This window comes from Phaenicophaeus curvirostris, chromosome 1, assembly GCF_032191515.1.
Source record: "Phaenicophaeus curvirostris isolate KB17595 chromosome 1, BPBGC_Pcur_1.0, whole genome shotgun sequence".
Taxonomy (NCBI): domain Eukaryota; kingdom Metazoa; phylum Chordata; class Aves; order Cuculiformes; family Cuculidae; genus Phaenicophaeus; species Phaenicophaeus curvirostris.
This window is the reverse complement of record NC_091392.1, coordinates 6208320-6234385: the sequence shown is the minus strand read 5'-3', so window position 1 is coordinate 6234385 and position 26066 is coordinate 6208320. Positions and strand designations below refer to the sequence as shown.

Sequence of the window (26066 nt, the reverse complement as noted above, 5' to 3'; positions counted from 1 at the left end):
CTCATCATGTGCCCAGGCTCCTTCATCATCTTGGACTGTCACCAAACTGATATCACTCCAACTGGCTGATCACTCTCTTGGTGACCACAAACTGGTCACATTAGTCTAGATGTAGTCTCACAAGAACCAAATAAAAACGAATAATCCATTCCCTTGTCCTGCTCATGTCACAAAGGAGATGCTCTGGGATACCGCTGATACTGCAGAGCCTTTTGAAGCTGCCACCAGCTGTCACTGACAGTGACCTGTATAAATGATGGACCTAGGCTTGTTCTCAATGCACATAATTCACATTGAGCCTGGAAAAAAAACACTAGTTGTCTCAAAAGAGGTCCAAAGACTAAGGTATGTTGGGTGGTAGGTTTCACTCTTATTTGGGACCTATCAGAATGAAGGCTAACTCCTTTAGGGACAGGTGGAAGTATCCTGTTGCTGGTTACATTTCTTGCCCTGTTATGGTTACATTCAGACCCCCATGCTAGGAATCATAGAATCATAGAATCATAGAATCACCAGGTTGGAAGAGACCCACTGGATCATCGAGTCCAACCATTCCTATCAAACACTAAACCATGACCCTTAGCACCTCGTCCACCCGTCCCTTAAACACCTCCAGGGAAGGTGGCTCAAACACCAATCTGGGCAACCTGATCCAAGCCAAGATGCCATTGGCCTTCTTGGCCACCTGGGCCACTGCTGGCTCATGTTCAGTTGCTGTCAACCAACACCCCAGGTCCCTCTCCTCCAGGCAGCTTTCTAGACAGACTTCTCCTAGTCTGTAGCACTGCACAGGGTTGTTGTGCCCCAAGTGCAGGACCCGGCATTTGGCCTTGTTAAACCTCATGCCATTGGACTCTGCCCAGCGGTCCAGCCTGTTCAGATCCCTTTGCAGAGCCTCCCGACCCTCCAGCAGATCGACACTTCCACCCAGCTTAGTGTCGTCCGCAAACTTGCTAAGGGTGCACTCGATGCCTTCATCCAGGTCATTGATAAAGACATTGAACAGGGCTGGACCCAGCACTGAGCCCTGGGGAACCCCACTTGTCACTGGCCTCCAGCTGGATTTCACACCATTTCCCACCACTCTCTGGGCCCAGCCATCCAACCAGTTTTCCACCCAGGAGAGTGTGCGCCTGTCCAGCCCAGAGGCTGACAGTTTCTCAAGCAGAACGCTGTGAGAAACTGTGTCAAAGGCTTTACTGATGTCCAGGAAGATACATCCACAGCCTTCCCCTCATCCAGCAGCCGAGTCACTTTGTCATAGAAGGCGATCAGGTTAGTTTGGCAAGACCTGCCTTTTGTGAACCTGTGTTGACTGGGCCTGATCACCCGGTTCTCTTGCATGTGCTTCATGATAGCACTCAAGATCATCCACTCCATGACTTTCCCTGGCACAGAGGTCAGACTGACAGTCCTGTAGTTTTCCGGGTCCTCCCTGCGACCCTTCTTGTAGATGAATGCTAGTTGGAGATGTAGGAGAATGCTAGGAATGTAGGATAATGCTAGTTGGCTGCAGGGGCTCCTTCTGGAGTAAATAAGTCACCTGGAGAAGGCTTTGGGCACAGTTGCCACAATAAAAGAGAGCAGGCTCCAGAAACAGGACCAGGCTGGTTCTCTAACAGGTTCCTACCAGGCTTTGGACCTTCAGACATGTTCTCATTCCCTGGTCTGGGGCACTGAATTCACCCTCAGCATCATGCTGTAAAGATATAACAGTAAGAGGTTGTGAAATACGAACTGGACCTCATCCTGTGGAAGTCCTCCCTCCACCAAATGTTTGAGGGTCATATGACATCACGTGGGAAACCTAAGTCAAGCTGCTGACCAGTGCCCACACTGGCCCCTCTACTCCACAAGCTGCTCTCCCCAGTCAGCTTGGATATAAGGCACTCTGCCTCAACTGTTTTTGGTGAGGGGAAGTGAAATGAGGGGGCTTTGCTATGGCCAACAATGTAGTAGTATGCCCAAGAAAGCTATTTTTGAGTCTGCTCAAATTTCTTAGCAGATGTTGTCCTCAAGCATTTCTTGTGGTTGTTACTGGTGACTAGAAAGAGCATACAGGGGCTAAAAAAAGGAGCAAGGAGAGCCGAGGATATCTTACGCTGGTCTTTGCCATATAAAGACTGTACTCATGCTGAGTAGCACAATGGAGACACCCTCTTGATAGCTCCAAGATCACACGGTGTAGCTATGTCAGTATAGACATATGTAGAATCACAGAATCATAGAACAGTTTGGGTTGGAAGGGACCTTAAAGCTCATCCAGATCTACCCCCAGCCCTGCCATGGGCAGGGACACCTCCCACTGGATCCTGTTGCTCAAAGCCTTATCCAACCTGGCCTTGAACACCTCCAGGGATGGGGCCATCCAAGACTTTTCTGGGCAACCTGTTCCAGTACCTCATCTCATTTTTACACAGTAAAAAATTTCTTCCTACTATCTAAATCTCCCCTTTTTTAGTTTAAAACTTTTCTCCCTCATCCTTTCCCTGTACTCCCTGCTAAAGACCCCCATCCCATGTCTCCTGTAGGCCCCTTTTAATTACTGGAAGGTTGCTATAGCTCTGTGCCCAAGAAAAATTGTATCACTGCTTTTGATCTGGAGAATGGAGATCTTTGCAGATATGCTTATAGTGTCTCTCAAGACCTGAAATTTCATCCTTGCATGGTAGTCCAGCTCCTTGGAGGTAATGTGGTGGGTCACCATGCCATCTCCCTGGACCTGGCAGAGACATGCACAACTGCCCCACTTTTAAGTTTCTGCCTTTTAGAGTAAATGCTTTACAACATGCCTATTTACTGTTTTGAGAAATAAAAACTAACTGAGAACTTGATTACCTTGTTCTTCTGATGACGTGAATCACAAGGTTTGCTGCAACACTTTCACACACTTGCTGCTGTACTTGTGCTTTCCTTTGGGTGACTTAGTGCTATGCAGAGCAGCTCTGAGGGTACTCCAGTGATTTAAAACATGCTTTCTAGTTGAGGGCATGTATTTATCATGTTACAACAAACGAATGATTAATAGTTGCCATAGTGATAATGAGAACTTGAAGTCTTTGAGGACTAGAGAGTCACACGCAACCCTTGGCACATCTTTGCTGCAAAGCGATCGTGGTGTGGTCTTAAAAATAGAGACTGAGGAACCAGCATCACTTAGTAACACTTTAACACCCTATGGAGAAAACACTAAAAACTAATCATACGCTTATTTAGAAATGTGAAAAAAACAGATGGGAAAGACTCACTTCGGGTTTGTAAGAAGACATTTAAATATTTTCACAGATCTACTTTTGCTTTTTTTTTTTTTGATGCGACAGAAAGCTGCTGCTTTTTACTACTAACCTTCCCCCTCGCCTTTCCCCCGGCACAACTTCGCTCACTGAAATGTTACATGGGCAAAATCTCAGCTTTCCAAGGTCCTGCCAATGCTTCTCTTTAATCCAAGGCACATATTCACTTCTCATGTCTGCTTACCAACCATCACTAAGAAGTCTTTGCAGGGATGCACAGATTTGCCTATCATTATTTCTTGATATACTGTGAAAGAAGATATTATTCAGACATCTGTGGGGAATTCTAGGGCATATAGGTTGTTGCTGAAGCTTATAGCTGTTTGTTCAAGATCACAAGTCCCTCTATATTCAACAGCCTGTGCTTGTTAGAAGGGCTTGTTAGAGATGAGAAATCTGGATTCAGTATCTGGTAAAGTTAATTTGGGTGATGTGTCCTAACAGTCTCACATTATTCCCCCCAAAATGGCACAGGAAAAACTGACTCGGTTATATTCCACGCAGTGTCAGCTGTGCAACATTTAGCCTGGAAGTGAAAGTTCAGCAAAAATACAAATAAAATGTTGAGAGTCCTCCTCTTCTACCTGATGCCTCCTGAGATAATTTGTAAATGAGACTCTTGTAACCCACAGGGAGAAACAGAGAACAGACTTGGTGGCCATTAACTACTACAGGAACTAATTAAATGAGAGGGATGGAATCTGAAACCACTGGGACATGCACAGGTTTTGTTTTTTTTACTGGAACACTGAAAAATTTCAGCTGAGGATCTGGAAGATAAGTTGACTGATATATCCAGGAGAACACCTAACAAGCAAGGCAACAAGTATTGTGCCAAAGTAAAGAACATGCACAGTATTGCTTGCAGTTAATGTGCAGCAAATATCCTCCAGGAGGAAAGTGGTGAGAAACCTCCTCCTACAGTTACTTCTGCATTTCCCCCCTGCTAGAGGCTTTTCCCATGAACAGCTCTGAAACACTTAGATGCTGTACTGTAAAACTGTCATAAAATTACTTTTCTTGCTCTCTCAGCCTGAATTGATGGAAATCTGAAAGCACTGTCAGATCTCTGGAGCACTGAAGGTTTGAGGGACAGCAGGCAGTCCTCACATTAACACCAGTAAATTAGAGAAAAGAGAACACCATGCATTGTTAGGAGTCCCATGCAGTGTGATGGTTGAGGAAAAACAAAGATAAAGTGTTTTGGTGTTGCTAGCAAGGTATAAAGCATTGATTATTAGCCAGTACTGCTTTGCAAGCCAATGTGGATGGGAGGTTCAGTGGTAGCAGTTATCTCCTATCAACTCACACAGCCCAACAGACACCCAAAAAGCTTCAAGACCTGTGAATTCCTATTGCCAGGTGTTACCATACATGTGCCTCTGCTTGGCCAAATGTTTAATGGCTGCAGCAGCATCGGCACATGGCTTGGTTGCTATAAACTCGTAAGACCCATGTGTGTGGGAGCCACCATCCAAAGGCTATACAAAGCACACAGGCAGATTAGATGTGTTGTCTTTGCCGCATGAGATGATCTTGCACTCTGCCTTTCTAATTAGGTCAAGAAGAACACGATGCTTCAGCAGCTTTGAGGGCTCAGGGTAACTAATTCAGCACTAGAGTGGGAATTGCTCCAGTGACCGAATTGTGTCCCATAGATGTATTTTAAGTATTGAACGCGGCTAATGAAGCTATTAAGAGGAAGCAAAATTTTAGCTATTTCAGCGAATGAGCTAAGTAGCAATCCCCTCAGAAAGGCTGGAATGGACGTCTGTAGCACTAAAATGTCACACTGTGGTATGTGACAAAATCGTCCACTAATAATGGGCTTCAGCCAAGCCAATGTTTGACCATTCACAGTTTCCTTGGGTTGCCCACAGCCTAGCTCAGGTGAAGGCATCACATTGTCTGGAGCCAAAATGGGCTTTGCGAGGTACAAAAATAATCCTAAGGCTTCACATAAGCAACAAGTTTGTGTGCTATTTCTGAGCTGTACAGTCTTCCAAAAAAGGCAAAATGATCACTGCAGTAAGAAGGTTTTGAACAAGCTTTTGTTCAATTAGTGCAAGTTGATTTATTGCTAGGTGAGCCCTCAAACAGCCTGTAATTACAGACCCACAATGGCAAAGTGAGAAGATTATGAATGTTAAACATATCAAGTCTTTGCATGAGCAGGAAGTGATCAATGAAAAAAAAAGTAGAGTTAACGAGAGATAAAAGGATTCAAGAGCATGGCAGATAGGCTTGTATGAGGACATTCTGTAATGAAAGGAGACAGCACAGCAAATGAAAGCAGAAAACCCTGATATTGCTCAGAGTGCTATTAGAAATCTTAGATGTAGTGTTCACAATTAACTCTCTTTTCAGTCCCAAATTCACCTGCTGTGCTAATGCAGTGTCCTCTTGCATTCAGAGCTGAAAATTAATTACTTGAGTAACAAGGATATATAAAAAAGTATCTTCAAACAGGTTATAAAAAGAGTTGTTTGCACTGAAGGGAAGTTGCCCACTGCATTTTAAGTTTGCAGCATGAATAAACCTCTTTGTGTTCCCGTTTCAGTGCTTTCTCTCACACTGTGTCCCACCGTTGTGCTTAGAACGGAGAGACAAATGCAGTCTTACAGACTAGTTAACCTTGTCCTAGAACGATTACTCTTAAAGACCATTTTTTGCTCTTTGCAATCCTAAATCCCAAGGGAGGAAAAGTTCTCATGCTACCCCAGAGGCAGCCTTGCCCTCTATTACATTTCTCTTTAAGGAAATATTTTCCTGATCTTCAGCCTTCATGTCTCACTTGCTTAATTCCTTCCCACTGCACCTAGTTAGATTCCCTTGTACAATCCTAAATAATTAATCACCTCCTTCATTCATTTCAAACACTTGCTGAATACAGAGCAGAGAACAAGAATTACTCATAGGAAGTAAAGAAATGGGAACTGGATGAGAGAGGACCAGTTGAGAGATGAGGAATGGGGAAAGAGCGATGCTCCAAGCATAAAATCTAAGCTGTTGGTAAAAGAGATGCAGAAGCATTGCAGTGCCCTGTGACTGATTCATGTTGCTTACTTCTGCATATCAATTTGGGAATGCAAAGCGCAGTACCTCATGGGGTCTTGAAATGCTCTGCTCAGAAGAAGGTATTGTTTGATACCTGTCAGTCTGAAACAGCAGTGGTATGCAGGCAGTTCCCCAAGTGTGTCTGAGCAACCGAACATCAAATGGGAGCAGCAGTGAGCACAACACAAATGTAAAACCTACAGCCATTTAGATGCCCCTTGAGCCTTCAGCAGGTGAAAGCTGCTCAGAGGAAGGCAGTTCTGCATATATGCAGAAGCAGAACGTAAGAAAGCTTCCAGCACTGGTAGTAATACACAGTTGACACAGTTTCTCACAGCATTCTGCTTTGGAAACTGTCAGCCTCTGGCCTGGACAGGCGCACACTCGCCGGGGTGGAAAACTGGTTGGCTGGCCGGGCCCAGAGAGTGGTGGGAAATGGTGTGAAATCCAGCTGGAGGCCAGTGGCAAGTGGGGCTCCCTGGGGCTCGGTGCTGGGTCCAGCCCTGTTCAATGTCTTCATCAATGACCTGGATGAAAGCATCGAGTGCACCCTTAGCAAGTTTGCAGATGACACTAAGCTGGGTGGAAGTGTGGATCTGCTGGAGGGCAGGGAGGCTCCAAAGGGATCTGAACAGGCTGGACCGCTGGGCAGAGTCCAATGGCATGAGGTTTAACAAGGCCAAATGCCGGGTCCTGCACTTGGGGCACAACAACCCTGTGCAGCTACAGACTAGGAGAAGTCTGTCTAGAAAGCTGCCTGGAGGCTTGTATCAGAAACGGCGTGACCAGCAGGTCCAGGGAGGTTATTCTCCCTCTGTACTCGGCACTGGTGAGACCGCTCCTCGAATCCTGTGTTCAGTTCTGGGCCCCTCACCACAAGAAGGATGTTGAGGCTCTGGAGCGAGTCCAGAGAAAAGCAAAGAAGCTGGTGAAGGGGCTGGAGAACAGGCCTTATGAGGAACGGCTGAGAGAGCTGGGGGTGTTTAGCCTGGAGAAGAGGAGGCTGAGGGGAGACCTCATTGCTCTCTACAACTACCTGAAAGGAGGTTGTGGAGAGGAGGGTGCTGGGCTCTTCTCCCAAGTGACAGGGGACAGGACGAGAGGGAATGGCCTCAAGCTCCGCCAGGGGAGATTTAGGCTGGACATTAGGAAAAAATTTTTCACAGAAAGGGTCGTTGGGCACTGGAACAGGCTGCCCAGGGGGGTTGTTGATTCACCTTCCCTGGAGGTGTTTAAGGCACGGGTGGACGAGGTGCTGAGGGGCATGGTTTAGTGTTTGATAGGAATGGTTGAACTCGATGATCCGATAGGTCTTTTCCAACCTGGTTATTCTATGATTCTATGATTATATGATTCTAATATATCTAACAAGCTTGCTTTCCCAAGGACTCGGGTGGATTTTGCTGCACAAAATCAATTTTGAAGGGTTGTGGTGAATTTTGGGTGGGTTTTTTGTTTGTTGGTTTGGTTTGTTTAGTCCAAAGACCATAAATTTCTAGTCATGCTCAGAAGTGCATTCCTAGAGTGCAAGAGCTCCTAAACCGCAGAAGGCACGCCACAGTGCACTTTGTCCTACTGTGATGAGCTGAGAAACCAACCAGGATGCTAAAGTCTGATCTCTGCATCAGGATCCCTTCCTCACTCTCCTTCAGCAGAGAATGAGCAGTTTCTTCAGATTTGTGATAGGTCAAGCTAAGGTCTGACCCACATGCAGCAATAACTCTCCAGCTTTCCCAACAGGTGTACAGAGATGCTCAAACAATCAAGAACTTTGGTTAACAGAGCCCAAGGGCTGGCCACACAGAAGCTCTTATGATTAAGTAGGCAATTTGGTACCGGTCCCCTGGGCTAAACTCCACAGCCCTGAGTAGGTAGGAAACATTTCTGTACTTTGCCAAGGGAGAGAAGTGGAGTCAGCAAGCAGGGAGATGGCCAACTGTTAATAGAAAAACAGTAAGGCTAAATGAACTGAATAAAATGAAGCCGGAGGAGAAGGGGCACTGTGAATGCCTCCTGTTAAGCCTGTTTGCCCGCCATGCAAAGCTATAATCCATCTGTTTGGTGTTGTTTCCATGAGTTGTGCACTTTTTATTTATTTACACCTGGGAACATGACCTCTCATCCAGGAGCTCTGTTGCACCATGAGTAAATTTATGGCTGGCATCTGCTCCTGCACCAGGCGTGGGGAGGTGATTTATGGCAGAGAAATTGCATTCTGACCCAGTGACAAGCCATTTTTGCCAAGATGTTGAAGATATAAATAGTCAGACTGTGGCATAAGCATGGGTACAATTTCAGCGAGTGTAAAAATGCTTACATGTCCCAGTCCACCACACAGCCTCAGTACTGCTGTTCAGAAGCTGGCTGCATCTATAACTCTTTTGTGAGGAAGCAATAACACTAAAAAGGAGGCACATGGACTGAGATGGGACAGCATTATGGTTTTCTTTTAATTGAGGAATATATTTTGGCACAAATGGAAGTTGTCTAGTAAGCAAGCGTCCCCAGTCATAAAGAAGGGGCTTGGAACTGTCAGGGAAGTGAGGTGCTTCATGTGGGAATTTAAAGTAGCACTTGACTGTGTGAGGCCCATGAAGATGACCATGGGATTCACTGGCTTCGTGAATGTTGTTGCAAAACAATTAAATAAAAGCAGACCTGCTGGTCTTGTTTCTCCTCCTTCTATGTATGACCATGGTTTGGGACAGGAAACTGGGATGTGGAAAGGGGAGGAGAAATATCCGTTCATGAACCCTTCCTCTCCCTGTACGTATGCTGGTCAAGGTCCTCATGCCTTTCTAGTCAGCATGTTCTCAATTTGTAACTGAGTGGTGGTGGTATTATTTTTTCTTACCCTGCTCCCAAGACTACTGGAAACCTGAGATCTGCTGAGAGCGTGGTGGCAAAGGTGAGCTGCAAAAAAAGCTGGGATAAAGATAGGAGAGCAGCAGGCCACAAAAACCTCATGCTACAAATTGTGCTCCTGCCTGTGGAATTGAAGACTGGCTTTGACTGCTGGCGGCAGCCTGACACTCAGTTAACAAGGAAAAAGGTGAGTCTGTGCATTCCTGTTCCCTGCAAGCTCAGGAATCTCTGGTAGTGCTGCACCAATAGCTCTGGTTTTGACACTACTGTGAGCATCCTTAAGCACCAGGAGCTGCTTTGGCCTGTGAAAGCATTGCCCAAGAGTGTGCTTCACAGCGTGATGGGAAGCAGCAATCCCAGTCCTGCCTCCCAGGGTGTGCTCAGAGAGTGTGATGAGTTACAGTGTGTACATTAGATAAAGAACAACCTCAGTTTCCTTTCTTAGCACCTTCTGGAGATACCTTGTCTCAATATATTATCATTTTGTCATGAAAGTAGGAGGAGAGAAGAGTGGGAGAAATGCTATAATGTACTATCTGTCTCCTCAGCTTGGACCTGTGTTAGGTTCAGCCACCTGTAAAGATTAAAAGTACACCCAAGGCAAGTGCCAGTACAAGGTCTATATTTCACAGTGTTCCATGTCCCATCTTTTCAAGTTTGCAGATAACACCAAAATAAGGGGACACAAAGGGTAGGGCTGCCATTCAGCACGACCTCCACAGGCTGGAATAAAGTGCCAGCAGGAACTTTGTGAAATGCAAGAAGGACAAACGCAGAGACCTGCACCAGGGAGGGAAGAGATGCTTGCAGTAATACAGGTTGGGGATGTGCAGGCTGGGGAGTAGCTCTGCTGAAAATAACCTGAGGGGGTCCTGGTTGATGGTAAGCCAGCAGCGTGTCCTGGCAGGAAAGTAAACCAACAGCATCCTGGACTACATGAAGAGAATCAGTCAGGACACTGAGGGAAGATAGCTGTTACGGCACATCTAGATAATGCTACCAATTTTAGGTTCCTCTAGAACAGAAAAGTGATGGACACACTGGAAGGAGTTCAGCAAAGGGTCACCTATGTGGTTTGGCAAATTTGAGCGCTCACCTGCCAGCAGAGACTAAGTGTGTTGGGCTTCTTCAGCCTGGAGAAGAGACAGCTTTGGGGGCATCTAACAGCAGCAACCTCCCCTGATATCTCTGAAGAGCTTATCAAGATGGTTTAGCAGGTCTTTTTACAGGGTGTGAGAAGCAAGGGAATATGTTACAGAAAGAGAGGTTCAGGCTGGATATCAGGAAAAGTATGTTCATCACGAGGACAGTCAAGCAATGCAACAAATAGTCCAGAGAAGTTGTGAAGGTTCCTGCTTTTTATCCTGTTCTATTTTTGAGCAGGAGCATCCAAGGTCTGCTTCTCCTCTGTGGTCTGGGGCAGGGCAGATGCTCCAGTGTGTGGAGTGATTATACCAGGATCAGGGATCAAGAGTAATGTGGAACATATTATGTGATACTTCGACCACATCCACAAGGGATAAGCGGTTGCTTGCTGAGGAACCTCAGCACCAGAAACTAAATAAGATGAAGCTAATATCAGAGATCTATAAATTGCATAAGTACAACTGCTTGGGAGTGCGGCTCTTCTGTCATAGGGATAGACTGCATACACCTATCCCCTAAAAAGCCGTCCTGCTGTAGCTGGTTGTGCTTTGGAAAAATTTCTGCTTAGGTCCTGTGGGACATCACCTGGGGCTTATTTGTAAATAATAGGATTCACTGAATTTCACCTTCACCCATCTACAAATTAGACACCTAGGTCTCATTTTTTTAAAAATAAATGCAGGCATCAATGCCATTGGAGTTGCTCTGAGGTATTCAATGTGACTCAGATTTACAGAAGTGCATGAAGGCCTTAAAGTGGGATTCAACTCACGGACCCAGCATTCTAAGCCTAGGGATCCTTAGCCAGGTATCTCAATGCACCAGACTCATATATTTATGCTATTTAGAGGCCTTGAAATGGCACAGGATATCCCACCATGGAGGTCACAGATGTCCTATTCATCCTGCATCGTATCTGCAAGGTCTTCATGGATGTTTCAGAGACTCTAGGACATCTCAAACAGCACTTCAGAGCAAACAGAATAACTCAGCTGACCAGTGTACTGTTTCCCAGCATGGAAGTGAAGACTCTTGGTGTGCCTGGAAACATCTCAACCTGGGTCTCCGAGTTGGGTAAGCTAGCCATCCAGGGCTTGAATGAATAGCTTAGAGGTGCCTCATGGAATCTGAGATACTTAGAGCAGTCTGAGACACCCCCATGGGGCTTGCAGATATGACAAACTACCTAGAGGAAATCTGTACCCTTGTGTTGGAGTAGTTACCGGTTAAGCAGTGTACTGTCAAGCACTGGGAGCAATACTTGATGTATTTACTAAGAAAACTGAATTCTGCTCCTGTTCTCATCTTACAGCTAATGGAAAGTCAGCAACACTTCCAAACAGCTCCTTCATTCCCTGGTCTTAGGCACACTGCTTCAGGTGGAAATATTGTCTCCAGGATGCACTTATGTTGGTCTGATGAGCAGAGATGTCTGTACCAAAAAGACAGGATGAGGGATGTTTATGATATAACTGTGTCCTGAAAGGGCATCTGTGCCTATGCTGTTGAATAAAACAGTGCATCACTGCCCTCCATTATTGCTGCTGCTTATGTATTCTCACCTGGACTAACACTGGTGTCAGATCACTTTGGCTAACTCAGGTTTCTTCTGATTTCCGAATACCTTCTCTTCTCTAATAGGTTCTGCATATCCAGGTAATCCCTGCTCTCCGAGTGGTAATGACTCTTCTGTACTGTCTGCTTCAGAGCCACAGGGTCTTGATTCACATGTGCATCAACGAGGAGTGACTGTATCTATTCAGAGGAGGATGCCTAAATGAAGAAGTATTTTACCTTCACCCATGCTTCCTACTGACTTATAAATAAATATACATTACCCCATGGTTCCCCGCTATCTTGTCAACTCGACCTGAGTGAGAAGGGCAGGACAAGCGCAAAAAATTCTTTAAGTATGTTCATTTTAGCATTGAATGTAGGCTTATGGAGATGTGAAAACTGCTAGTCATGCTGCAGAAAAAAAGAGGAAATGTCAAAAGCTCTTCATGTCAACTCTGTAGCAGTCTACTTAGCTACCATTGCTATTAAAGATCCAGTATTTCTAAGGAGGTATCCCCAGATATTTTGGACTGGGGATGGGACAGCATGTCTGATCCACTGATATGAACCTTTAGGACTTTTTCAGCACACCAGCAGCATCCCAGACAATGGGGAACGTGCCGTTTTCATGCTCACATTCATAGAAGACAAGCAGGATCACCCAGCTCATGGTAGGCCAGTTTGATGTTACTTTGCAAAATAATGGAAGTACTGGTATAGGTATAAAGGGATAGAAGACATTAAAGAAGAGATAAACAATTAATGCCAATCAACACGCTTTTTGGGAAGGAAAGATTGTCAAACTGTTTCATTCTTTGATGCGATTGTAGGTTTTGGCTGATAAAAGTAATTGCAAAGACGGAATATATTCTGACTTTTGTGTGCTTGACAGTGCAGCAGATTCTGATTAAAAAATTAGCATTTTACCCTATCAATATATGGCACATGAAATGGATTAAAGAACGGCTGACATGTCAACAAAGAAGCTGTCAAAGGGGAATCACTTTTTTTAGAGGGGTTCTACAGGGATCAGTAATAGGGCTGAATAATGTTGAATATTTTCACTAATGATTTGGAAGTAAATATTAAAACTGCTGATAATAATGGAAAATAATGAAGAGGACTAGATGTTATACAAAAGTGCTTTTAATACAGTTTAAGTAAGCTAAGAACAAACAAGCAGACCGCACACACGGAAGCCTGGCACACAACACATCTGAGAGAGAAGAACCCCGAAACAATTCTGCCAATATGGTGTTCTGCGGCTTTTGTGCATTATTCTTTGCATGGACTGAGGCAATCCCTGACTGTGTAATTCAGAAGAGTAGAGTAGAGATGGAATTTTTTTAATTTCTGCACATTGCATCCCTAGACTTGATATTGTAATAATGCTCCAGTATCCTATATTTAGAAAGGATGTCAGGAAAAAAAAATGGAAAAAAGAAGGATGCAAAAATAAAGCATAAAAACTATTCAGGGACCAAAAAACCTCCTATTGTATGTAGATGCTTCCAGATCATGGTGTATTTATTTTCTGAAAAAAAAATATGAAATCTTGAGGCCTGCTTACGTGTGCCTTTGTGGGGGACAATTGTAGTCACAAAAGTGCTCTTTAATGTAGCAGAACCGAGCAGAGGCAGAAACAAGAGAGAAAACATCTGCAGAACCAGGGGCAGGGATTCATCAGCTTGTGCAGCTCTGGGAAGAGGCAGAGTTTCACCCTGGCTCCCAGTGGCTTCAGATTAAGACTGAAATCTTTTGGTTACATATTTGTTGACTTGATTAAGCATAGGGTTGGGGGGAAATGATGTTACCCTACATGTGAAAAGTAAGACTTGGTGATTTACTGGTCTCCTCTCTCTACTGAAAGGCATGGAGCTGTGAAACCCACAGTTCAAGGAGATGATAAACCCACTTCTTTCCCACAGGACTCTCATCTCTGGTTTTCCTTCTGCCTCTTTCCCAAATCCCTCCCTCCAGCACTTCTGTGGTCTCCACCCTGTGGCACCATACAATGTAGGTGAGCCAAGGGTAGCATTTTTCAAGCCATTAGATGGAGGATAATGCTGTAAATTTTGCCTGTTTTTTTTTTCAGAAGGGAACATGCCAACAAAACTTTGTACCAGAAATTAGCCCACCTTCCAAACTGATGCTGTCTCCTTTCACTGGGAACCCAACAATTTATGCATGGCCTGCAAGTAAGATCCCCCAGAGCAGCCTGAGGAGGCTGAGGCATCACTCCCTGAAGTACTGTCTTCAGAAAACAAGTCTCTAAGAGTCAAATGCTTTGTTGTTTATGAAATGAAGTCCACCAGACCTATCACCAATTGTTTATGCTAAAGAGCACACTCCCATTAATGTTAATGGTGCTTTGGAGCATAAATCCTTGCTAATTGATACAGGAATGTATCCCAGAAGAGTTTACTTTACTGCTGATTTAGCTGATAGATATAAATGTGTGAGAAGGAAATATTAGCGTTCACGTAAAACAATTAGGTTATCAACAGGGGCGAATGATTCAGAAAATGACTGCAAATTTCCAGCTCCCTTTAATGGAAAAAAGGAAAGTCAGCTAATGAGGAAAATCAGAGGGAATACAAATATGAACGAATCATTTCTAATACTTAGAATTTGTGTTACATCATCAGCCCCTGAAACCAGTGTTGGGTCCCCATCTGAGCTCTGTGCAGCTGTGGGATGGACAGGACCATCCTGTTGCCCACCAAAGTCAGTCCTCTCCATGGCCTCTCTGGGAGAGAAGGATTTTGGGCTGGCAAGTCTGACAAACCTTGCCATCAGATGTCGAGCTCAACAACATTTGCTAAATATATGTGAATAGAGGAGAATAATACAAGCAGCGGATAGATTTCCACAATTTAATAATTATTATTTTTCTCAGATAATATAATGGCATATGAAAAGTGAGGCAGTAATGCAGTTCAAAAGAAAAATAGAAAGCAACCCCCACCACTCTCTTGGATCTTTCTGCCAAAGGCTGACATTATTGAAAGTTTTCTAAATACAAGAAGTATGGGTATTTCCATAAAAATCTGATTGATTGTTCAAAACCTACAATTTCATGGCAAATGTACAGCCATTGAATGAATAAATTTTTCAGTGTACTCAACAGTTTTAGCTATTCAACTCCCATTTAATTCATGGGGTTTGGTGTGAAAATGTTTTCCTAAGAGAAAGGCTCAGACGCAGGAAACATACAGCAAGCCACACATCTTGCGCAAAAAGATGCTTTGACCTCGAGAGTTCAGTCTGTGATTCTGAGCACAGGGGTTTTTATTTTTTCATTCTAAAACTATCTAAAATCAGGAGGAAAAAAAGTCGCGTACCAAAAAGAATTACAGCATTGTTTGTGCAAGAAATATAGTATTGTTTCATTACATTTTCTGATTCACATATTGAAGAGGTTTTTTTTTTTTTAAATTTTAGTGCAAAAGCAGGCACATTTGCTTTTGCAAAAATGGAAAAAGCTAGAAATTTATTTGTTTTAGCGTCTTTTGCTATGAGTCACTGAATGGCAAGACTTTTTCTCCCCATACACTTCTGTAAGCCTAATTTTCAAGGTCTACATTATTAATGAAATATCAAGCAAATTAGATAACATTTGCCTGGGCATGGTTAAAGACCATGTATCCAGTAAGATTTCATATAAGAAAAAGCGCCCAACCCTAGAAACATGGATTTTTTTCCATTTAATGCTCATAAAATTTTACAGACAACAAAATCCTTTCTTAAGCTTTATTTAAGAAATCGAATACTATTATAGTTCAATATATATAAGACACATCCAGTATTGTGTTCCTGATAGCAAGTGCATAGATTTTGTTAAGATATCATTTTTATATTTTAAAATTGTTTTTTTATTTGTTACTCAGTAGCATGTTTCATGATCACACGAAGGGATATTCCCAGTGATTTTGCTAAAAGCATGAGAGAAAAAACAGAACACAGCAAAGTAGTGAAACTACAACAGAGATGAGGAACAAAAACAATCAGGCAAACTATCAGTACAGTCGATTCCTGATAAGTGAATAATCTGATTGCTTGGTCACAATGCTTTATTCACTTATCAGGAATGATTCACACTACATTTTGTTAAACTGTTTTCTTTAGCCTAATACCTAAGAGCCACACTGGGCAAAGGCACACACACTCTGGCAGGCTATTCTTTAATCAGCAAGTCTTGTGACAGTTTGGTAATTTCCCATGGCGATACACATATAGCTAACAAAGAGACATTTTGCTAACACTGCAAGGTGCCTTACATAATTGAAATTAAAAGCATGCATTTAAGCAGGACAAACTGTTCAGCTGCATTGCTTTAAGGAACTCATTTTTCCCCATTGTTGAAATAAATAAAAAAAAAGAAATAAAGAAAAACCTGGATCTTTCAGCCCTGAGTATTTAAAAGAAACCCAACTGCAGTATAAGTCTTTATTTTTTTTCAGTTGTATTTTTGGAAGAAAAGACCCTTCACAACCCTCTAGTTTCTTTCCGAAGACCAAGTTTTTTGGGGAAAAAAAAGAAAACTTCCACAGCAGCGTAAAAAAACTCAGAGACCAATTCTGATTCATCATTCATGCAAGCCAAGACTTACTCGACTGAATCCACTGGTGTCAATATTATCCAAATCAGGATCATAAACTCTAGAGATGTAAAAGACCCATGATATAGCCTGACCATTGGTTTCTGCCTTCCTGTCTGGGCCACCTGCTACAGGTGGCTTTAGATTAAACTTAAGAGTTGCTTGGACTCCTGACCTCTGACAACAGACCCTGCAAGACGACACTTGAGCTTGTTTGGGACTCCAGACTCATCACATACTTGCCTTCCGTGGAACAGAAAAGTTAAAAAAAAAAAAAAGCAGAAAAAAGTTGTGGATTTTTTTTTTTAAATATTGAGCAATAACAACCAGGCCAACTCATGAGCCATCATGAAATTTCAAAACTTTTCCAAACACAGGAGCCAATGTCGCTGCTGACACTATACAGAAAAACCCAGTGTGCCATGACCTTGTAAAACGTTACTAGAGGGGGTGTGTGTGTATTTGTGTGTGTGAGCCAAAGCCAGAGTGCCAGAAAGACCAGGGGAGAGGAGACAAGAGGGAGGAGTGTTGTTTGGGTCTCATAAGAGCACTTTTAAGTGGTCTTTGATTCCTGAGCATCACAGAAAATGGGACAAAGGAAAGGGACAGGGGTGTATGGCTTGAATTCCAGAGAGCACTCGCCAGTGCTTCTCTCTCTGCCTTGGGTTTGGTTTCGTTTGGTTGGTTTTGTTTTTTTCCCCTCCCTCTCCTAATTATAAGGTTTGTATCTGTGATCAAACAGAGGAGAGAAGAGAGACTTTTTGTAAACCAGAACAACATAGAATTTTCTTTTACAGCTTTTATTTCATCATGGTAGACACCAGTTGGGGGAAAGCAGAGAGATTCTTGTGGAGGAGGAAAAAAAATTATAGGAAATGGAAGAATAAAAAAAGCTAAAAGCCAGCTGTAAAAAATAATGAGGAAAAAAAAGTGCTATGGTATTTCTTTTGTCCCTTTTGAGATTTGTGTAATACTATTAGCCAATGCTGAGCATGATCTGCTTTGTAAGCCCACAGCAAAAATATCACCCATTTGAATGACAGGGGATCTTTTTTCCATCCTTTATTTCTCCTTCTTTTATTTTTTTTTCAATTAATTCCTTTAACAGGAAATTCCTTTAATAGAAAGTCTTCCTGTGCTCACTCAGATTTTATTTTATTTATTTATTACATGTATAACTGCACACAGCAAGCTCAATCACCTGGTAGGCTTTTGCAGGCTCTCACAGTCCTAGTTAAGATGTGATTAGTTTCTAAGGAGAGTTTGACTAACACCATATGCCATCAGATTACTGTGCAGTTTGGAAGAAATCCCGAGGCTATATCCTCGTTTTCTTGAATGTTTCACATGCTTCTGTGAAATAGCGGCAGAGTATTATCATTATTTTTTTAATGACTAGGAAGAATTGATCTCCATAAGCCGCATTTTCCAGCCTCACTGAAATGTCACAGCAAAAAAAAACCAAAAACTTTTCAGGTGGCTTCTATGTGTTTGTGTGCAAGAAGCTTTTGCAGTTAGACAGCTAACAAAAGCTACTTTCAATATGACTTTGCAGGAAACTAATTTAAAATGCTTCCTGCTCAGATAGATTATCCAAGTGATAAGGCATGACTAGGGGGAGGAAAAGAGAGAGAAAAAATAAAAAATCAAAGAAACCATAACATGTCTAAAATGTACAAATCCTCTTTTGCCCCCCAATCAGATATTCACTTAGGTGGAATCGACTGTATCTTTTGTACACAATCAACAAATAGAGAAAAAAAAAAACAGGCACGTGAAACAGTGAGGTGTGTAGATGTATTACCAACACAGAATGACCACCAACAATACAAGACACAAAGTAGAGAGACAAGTATTAGGAAAATGGTTTAATATTGGAGACAGAAGCAAAAAACTGCATCACACAATAACATACGTTACAAAAATAAGTCTGACTGTTTCAACTACACGGTTATGTTCACAATGAGGACAGAAGAATCAGAAAAAACTCTGATCTAAACAGCAAAAAAGCAAACCCCTAACGTTTTAACTAATACATTTATCCACGCAAAGTGACCGAGTACTCCTAATTCTAATTACCTTATTGTGTAACTGCACAATACAGAATAAAAAGTGAAACTTACCGCTTTTGTTAAGACAAAATTCTAAACACTAGATATAAGCAAAGGGAAAAAAGAAATTAAGCCAAAGTTTTGAATTCTCTAAACAAAACCAACTCTCTTTCTACCATCCAGAAATCAAACTTGAAAATCAGTCATGATCGAGGGGGCCCACAAGAGTAAGCCACAAAAATTTCCATTTGTTTTTTAATCTCCAGTATAAAAAGTTCCACTGGTACAAAATGCGTAAGTACAATCAAGTTGTAGAAATAGGAAAGCCTGTGTTTTTTTTTCTTTTTTTTTTTTGTTCTTTTTTTTTGGCTCAAATTCCATCAAACAACAAAATCCAAATGCATCAATAAAACAGAAACAATACTCAAATGGTCTTACAGTTTCCACTAGATTGCATTAACTTTGGCTTTTCTCAGACAATACTTAAAAACTAGTTTGTAATTCTAAACAAAATGATAGTATTATTAATCTACAAACAACAATTCTCACAGCACAAAAAGAAACACAAATACATAGGTTTGTTTTTTTTTCTTTTTTTTGTATGACATTATCCAAAAAGGTAATGAAACTACAGGATATTTTTTTCCTTTTGTTAATTAGCACTTAAGATAATAAAAACAGAAACAGTAAAATGATTCCAGAGTAGCACAAGCCAAGGAACTGTAACCCCTATGGTGAAAGAAAGATGAACTTGTTACTCCTTTGAGGACTGCCATTTCATTGCAATTAGATAATTTGTTCGAAAAAACAGCTAGTCTAGTCTTTTGATTAGAATTTTGTAAAGCAATTTCCCTTGTTTTTCTTCCTCTCTTATTAGGCCCTTGCACCCTTGCAGCTTTTTCCTTTCAATATTTTGAAAGAGAACTAGTAGATAATTTGCCTCCAAGGAGGTGGATGTTTGGGGTTTTGTACTCAATTTTTATATTCTCTAAAAGTTTTATTTCAAGATGGACAATCTTCTCAACAATGAACCATCTCTGTTGCCTGGAAGTACAGAAACATTCCTCCTTTCCCACTGCTTAGCCAATGTCCCATGCAGCGTAATTCAGGGAAGCCTGATGCTGAGTTACACTAACCAAGGCCCAAAGGCATCACCGCTCTAACTGAACTGGTAAACCCATAGGACACACTAGGGCATCTAAAAAAGCTTTGAAAATTTATACAGTGGGTACGATGAGAAAAATTAGTGAAACAGTCTAAACAATCCAAATGATGATCTCATATTATATATATGCACATATATATAATATAACGTACGTGAGATGATACTTTGAATACGCAAAATTGCTGCAAGTAGTACAAAATAGCCCTCAAAGGGTGTAGGAAGGCCCCAGCAGTAGTAAAAACATGTGAGAAAGTATAGATCATTTATTTATAAGTGCATGTGCTATAAGAAGGAAACTTTTTTTGCATCACTAGAGGCTAGTCCTTTCCATCCCAGGGCTCTACATAAAGAAGCATTAAAGTTGGGGATGAGAGACAAGAGTGCACCAGCTGATGTTGTTCTTATTAGGGCTTTGCTTTTAATTTTAGGTGGTTTTGAATATAATCAGATAGAAATAGGAAGGGGAAGAAGGTATGGCACTTTATCATCAGTAGCAGGTACTGCTGCTCACATGCATTGGATTGGCAATGAATTCTCTGTACCGGTAGCAAAACCCCAAATTTAGTTGTTGGTCACTACTTGTGCGATAGGAATGCAACCTAATCAAACCTACGAGGCAGTGAAAAGGGCTACCAGCATGTCCTTTCTGGTTCCTTACACAGAGCTTCCTCCAGCAAACACCCACATCGGTCACAAATATATTTGCATGGACTACTTGTACGAGCAAAGTTACTCCTTTCTATATGAGTGTCTGCAGGAGTAAGCCAATATACTGCCCTTACAAACAATGGCAGATAACACCAAACATTACAGTGTATGTAAACTTTATCCATAAAAAGTAGTTTAACTGCAGTGCACACTGTATTTTCACCCAGGAAGATCTAGTGCATCTGATTTAAGCAAAAGTTCATTTATTTAAATTACAAAAATATTATTTTTTTTTTCTCCTTAAGATTTTCAAATGGTGGATTTACCACTCCTGTCTGAGAGTGGCTCACACAATAGATAATTAAAGAATTGTTTTCTTTTTCTTTTATTTTATTAATACTGAATAGCATATTCCAGCAGCATATTAAAAGCTCTTTAAGAAAAGACAAAATCCCCCAAATCTAAAAAGGAAAACCACAAGTTAATTACGGTTTTAAATAATTTTAGTTATAGATACAGAAGAAATTTAGACAGCAGTAAAATATTTTTGTCCTTCAGATCTGCCCTGTGCATTGTTCTGATTTCAACCATGTATTAAATAAACCACAAAAAACTAAGTATATATATATTTATATATATAGATATATATATAAAAATAAACAGCAAAATGGTGAATGTATAAAAGGTATTAACACTCAAGACAGCTCTGGGTGGAAAGGGTTAAAAGTTCAAAACTTTCTCACCTTAGAGGTTTCCATACAATATGAAGAAAATACATAGTGAGGTTTGCTTTCACAGCATTGATGTGTGCAGAGTGGTTAAAAAAGTGAAACATGGGCACTTATACAATGTTTTACAAAAAACATCAAAGAGAAATAACAAACAATAACAATTTCAGGCAACAAGACCACAGGATAGCAAGTTAACAAACTTTTTAACCTCTTTTTTCTTTAAATATTAGGGATTTATACAAAACACATAATAAAATACCCATGTTATCAAATTACTTCACACAAGAAACACACTGAAGCTCTAGGAAGAAAGTACCTTTGGAATTTGGCACTATAGTTTCACTGATTTTTTTTTTCTTTAAAAGAAAAACCGATCACATTTTGCTGAACACAAACACATCTAAATTGTTCACAATAAAAAAATGACATCAATGCGTCACAAGCCAACACAAACTTATTCTGGAATATTTTTTCATTTTTCACATGAAATTATTTCTTTTAAGCAAACAACTTTTTTTTTGTGTTTTTTTGAATGTTGTTTTTGTTCTTGTTGTTCAAGTAAACCAATTTTAAACTTGTCTTTTATAAACATAGAACACTTAAGACCATAAGACTCATGATGAAACCACAACTTAATTCACAGAAGCACCAACGTAACACATTTTACAGTAACCTTTCTTCTGTACATTGAAACAGTATAAAATATAGGTAATTTCATGTGCATTAAACCATGGATTGTCTAACTGTGAGTCAGTTCAGCAAAAGGTGACACAAGTAGGTAGCATTTGCCCTAAAACAGGGTAAATATTTTCTTATACTAATCTACAAAAAGTGGTTCTATATATATACTTTAATGAGAAAGTGAGCCACCTAAAATGGCCTTATCAAAAAACTTTACACTGCCTGAAAAATGTAAAAACTATTACAGACCTCTAGAGACTTAAAATCAGACAGTTTTATTTCTCAAACTGTTTTGGAAGTAGTCTGTTAGAAACCAACATTCTGTGCCTCTGGACACATATTGCTATTGTCACCAGTGACCAGGCAGAATGCCAATCCCTGTATAACACTTTCAAGTCTGTTTTTTTTTATTTTTTTTTTTACGAAATGAAAACAAAACAAAACAAAAAACCTAAAACAAATAAACCCAAAGGAAAAAAGAAAAACAAAAAAAAAACAAAAAGGAAAGAAAGAAAAAACATTTTGCCACAGGTTGTTTTTAAATCCTATCATTAATTTATCTAATAATAAATTTCAGTCTTGCATGAATGCAGCAATGTTTTTTCACATTGACTTCCCAGAATTCATAGCTAGATGAGGTCACATGCAAATTTCAAAGGTCAAACTAGATCAAAGGTCAGTAGGAGAACCAAATATGATGTGAGGTCAGAAAGACATCAGAAACAATGACGGGACGATGAAACTGTTTTTTTTTTTTTGAGACGCCACAGGGACATGCTAGGCAAACGATGGGCTAACGGGCATGGAGATGTCTAGGGAAAAAACAAGGAAGAGGAATAAAGTTACACAGAATCTATGCAGCACAAACAAAATCACTTTTATGGGTGCAGGAGAAAACTAATGCAAATCTTTTATCAGTAGTGTCTATGAGTTGTTCACACAATTTGCATTAACTTACAATACTTGTCAACAAGAGCACAATGGAACCCCAAAAGAATCCATCTGAAAGGAGTCAGAGAGAATGGATTTCTCTTTGGGGAGAAAAGAGAGGAAAGAACCAGTTTCTACAATGTAACAGAAAGGTAGGGGTAGAGGGTGGAAAAGAGGGTCAGACAACTGAACTTTAAACTAGGTAATGGAAACTACGAACAAAATAACCAGACAAATACAAACAAGAGGATAAAAGCATGAACTGTAAAGGTTGTAGGGTTCAACAGTGAAAAAGCGCCCATTCTTGGCACAATTACTCTAGAGACTACTTCAAAGGATCTAGCTAGCATAGAGAGCTGCTCTTTAGGTATCCAATAAGTTAACAATAGGCAATAAATAACTTCCATTATTTCTGAGGCAGTAAAAATTTTGTATAAAAATAGAAATGCTTTTTACAAATAAAATTTACAGGCCTGTGGCTTTCTTTTTTTATTATTATTAAATTTATCTCTCAAGAAACATCAAGTATTGTCACTCATTTTATTTTATTTTTTTTATTTTAAACCCTGTAGCTTTAGAAACAGATCTCTAAATCTTTTTTTACATTAATCCTTTCCAAAAAAAAAAAAAAAACTTAAAAAAAAGTGAAATATAAAGACGACCAGTGTAAAATCAGACTAATATAGAACAATACGCTGATTTGAATCGAAAAAAAAAATCAAATCTTCTCAAAAAACAAGTTGATGTAGTGGAAAGACTTGTTTTAATTTTTGTTGCAAAATAAGTGCTTCAACTGGCATGAGGCCATTTTGTTTAACCTATAAACTGCTGGTGCCACCCTGGTAAAATACGATCCATCCATACAAAACAACTTTTATTGTGTGCTAATGGCACCAGGGTTCACAGAGTTAAATTGCACATTTTTTTTGTGTGTGTGTTGCTTTGAATTTCAAGACATTTATTTTTGTTTTAAAAAGGAGATAAATTATGCTGCAAAACAACATACAGTAACACAACTCAGTAATTACTTGGCAAGGAAATGAGAGCCAAGTGTAATAAGGACAAGTGGGGAAATGGAAGTGGTAACTGTAAAAATAACTGTCTCTTGGTGAAGGTTGGCTATATGTTCTTTCTTAACCCCCCTGCAGAGGACAGGTTTGCTCATGGGACTTACCCTAAGAAAGCTAAAATAAGAGCAGAAAGCATCTGGGGTTAAGATCAGTAAGGTTTGCTGTCATTTTTGGAGCGTTTCAGCTGAACCTTCAAGCGTTTCATGCCAATCTGAAAGCCGTTCATAGCCTGGATAGCAGCTTGTGCAGAGACTGGATTGTCATAGCTAACAAAACCTACAAGACACAGAATGGAGGCAGAAAAGAAAGCAAACTACAGGTTAGAACAAATGTCAGAAGATGTTCTGCTAGGATTTTATTATTACTATTTATTTGACACATTTGCCTCACTTTCAAATAGTTCTTTGATCACATTTTGTATCCCATTTACTCTCCCGTTTCCTTTGCCTTCCCCTTCACCTTCACAATATTCTTTACTAGCTGGGATGCAGCTGGCCAGTTTTGGTGCAATGCAGTTTCCAATCTATTATTTATCTACCTACCTTAGAGACTGAAGATATTTATTACTGTGACACTTCTTAGTGTAATAACTACATACCTCCCAGTCTATTAGGAAGTACTATTAGGCCAGCCTGCAAATGTGAAAGCTGAAACAGAAAGCCTGGTTACAGAAACAAAACCCAAACTTAGATGACTAGACACATTTGCAAACCAGAATGTGAGTTCATCTGCGCTGGTCCTGTGGGCTGTGAAACACTCACCTGCTTGGTCTTAGCCTAGGACATTTGCAGTATCAATACTTTGTATTTTTATAGCTCCTTCCAGTTCAAGCTCTCAAGGTACATTAGATGTTAATTTAATTCAGCTGCTGGGTCCCCAAAGGGGTATGCAAGCATCAAAATTAAGTAGCATCGTAGAGATAATGGCAGGCCTTGATGAGAACTTCAGATCTTCTGCTCCTCAGTTGCAAGCGCTAACTAGGGGCATAATGCTTGCTCGGGTAATTCGGAATGGCTGGCCTGGCTCAGCTTTCTTTTCCTCAGGAGACTAAAAATGCTCTGTTCATAATGGACTCAAATCTCCCTGATTCTGGAAGCTTAGAATTCATTTTCATATCTGGGCCTCCCACTTGTAATTGCAAAGCTTGCCTAACTGCTGCTCTGCCTCAGCTCTGGCTAATCACTACTGTACTCAGCCTGCTATTATGCATCTGCTTTGAAAAGCTCCCTCTTCTTTCCACTTGAATTTGCCTTAACACACACCCCTTCATTCTGTTAAAGCATGGATATCACACTTTGTTTTCTGTCCTAACACACAGGCTTCTCGGCACTTCTCTTCTATGAGCTTTCTTCATTTGTGCTTCGTGCCTGTGTACTTTTCTGCTTCATAACCCCTTTTTACCATCCTTTCAACGTGTTCTTTTATGGCTTTTGCTTACCTCACACTGCTGACCTCTTACAATTTCAATGTCAGAATGATACACTTTCCCCATTGTACAGAAAAAAACACCTCTTATTAAGTCATCTGGTCCTTGCCTGGCTGTCCTACTTCATAGACCTTCCCTACGGTTTCACCTTAAATCAACTTTTCTGAACAATTTAACTTAAGACTCTTTCCTAACAGTCCAGACTAACTTCTGCTCCTTTCACTTAAAAACATTTCTCACTTAAATCTTTGCAAACTTTCTCCTGGCTAAAGCCAACGTGCTCTATTCACATTGTTCTGTGGTTGATTATTTGTTACCTCCTTAGAGGATAATCAATATTCTTCCGTACCTTCCTTGGTTTTAGTAATCCCTGTCACTTCTTCACTTTCTCCACTTGATCATTTCCTCATAATATTTCTGCCATACCCCCAGAAGCTTAAACACTCCCTCTCTTCCTTCCTTCCTTAACCCTATTTTCTTCTAGGAGATCGTATATGCTCACGTGACTCCAATGACTGACTTAGCACCGCACTTTTGTGTCTTATTCTATCCGCTTACAGATCTCAGCCTTGATCTCTAGGATTGTCTCAGGAACAGAAAGGATATCTATCATGAGTTTGAAGGCAGCTGTAGCACTTCCCAGGCAGGTGCTCCACAACTAAGATGTACCTACTCTTCCCACCTTGACAATTCATCATTTTGCTTTACAGCTCTACTGACTTCCACTTTGTTCTCTTAAGTGCGATTGGAATGGTCTCATCATCTTAGTTCCTTTTCTTCTTAGCTAGTTTTAGCCACCTGAAAATTAAGGAACTGATCTAAACCAGTCACTTAGATGGAATCTAT

At 40.8% G+C, this 26066-nt stretch overlaps 1 protein-coding gene across 12 annotated transcripts in view; it reads right to left on the bottom strand.

Annotated features, from left to right (window-relative positions):
- Positions 1–15357: 15357 nt before the first annotated feature.
- The window catches only part of CELF2 (CUGBP Elav-like family member 2), a 378130-nt gene continuing 367421 nt past the window's right edge, over positions 15358–26066 (bottom strand). For 11 of the 12 annotated variants that reach the window (XM_069870320.1, XM_069870053.1, XM_069870403.1 and 8 more), the window contains one exon: positions 15358–24070. In XM_069870320.1, the coding sequence (XP_069726421.1) occupies positions 23943–24070 (128 nt within the window). In that variant the 3' untranslated portion in view covers positions 15358–23942. The remainder of the gene's footprint in view (positions 24071–26066) is intronic. The other variant, XM_069870151.1, reaches the window with a different exon arrangement.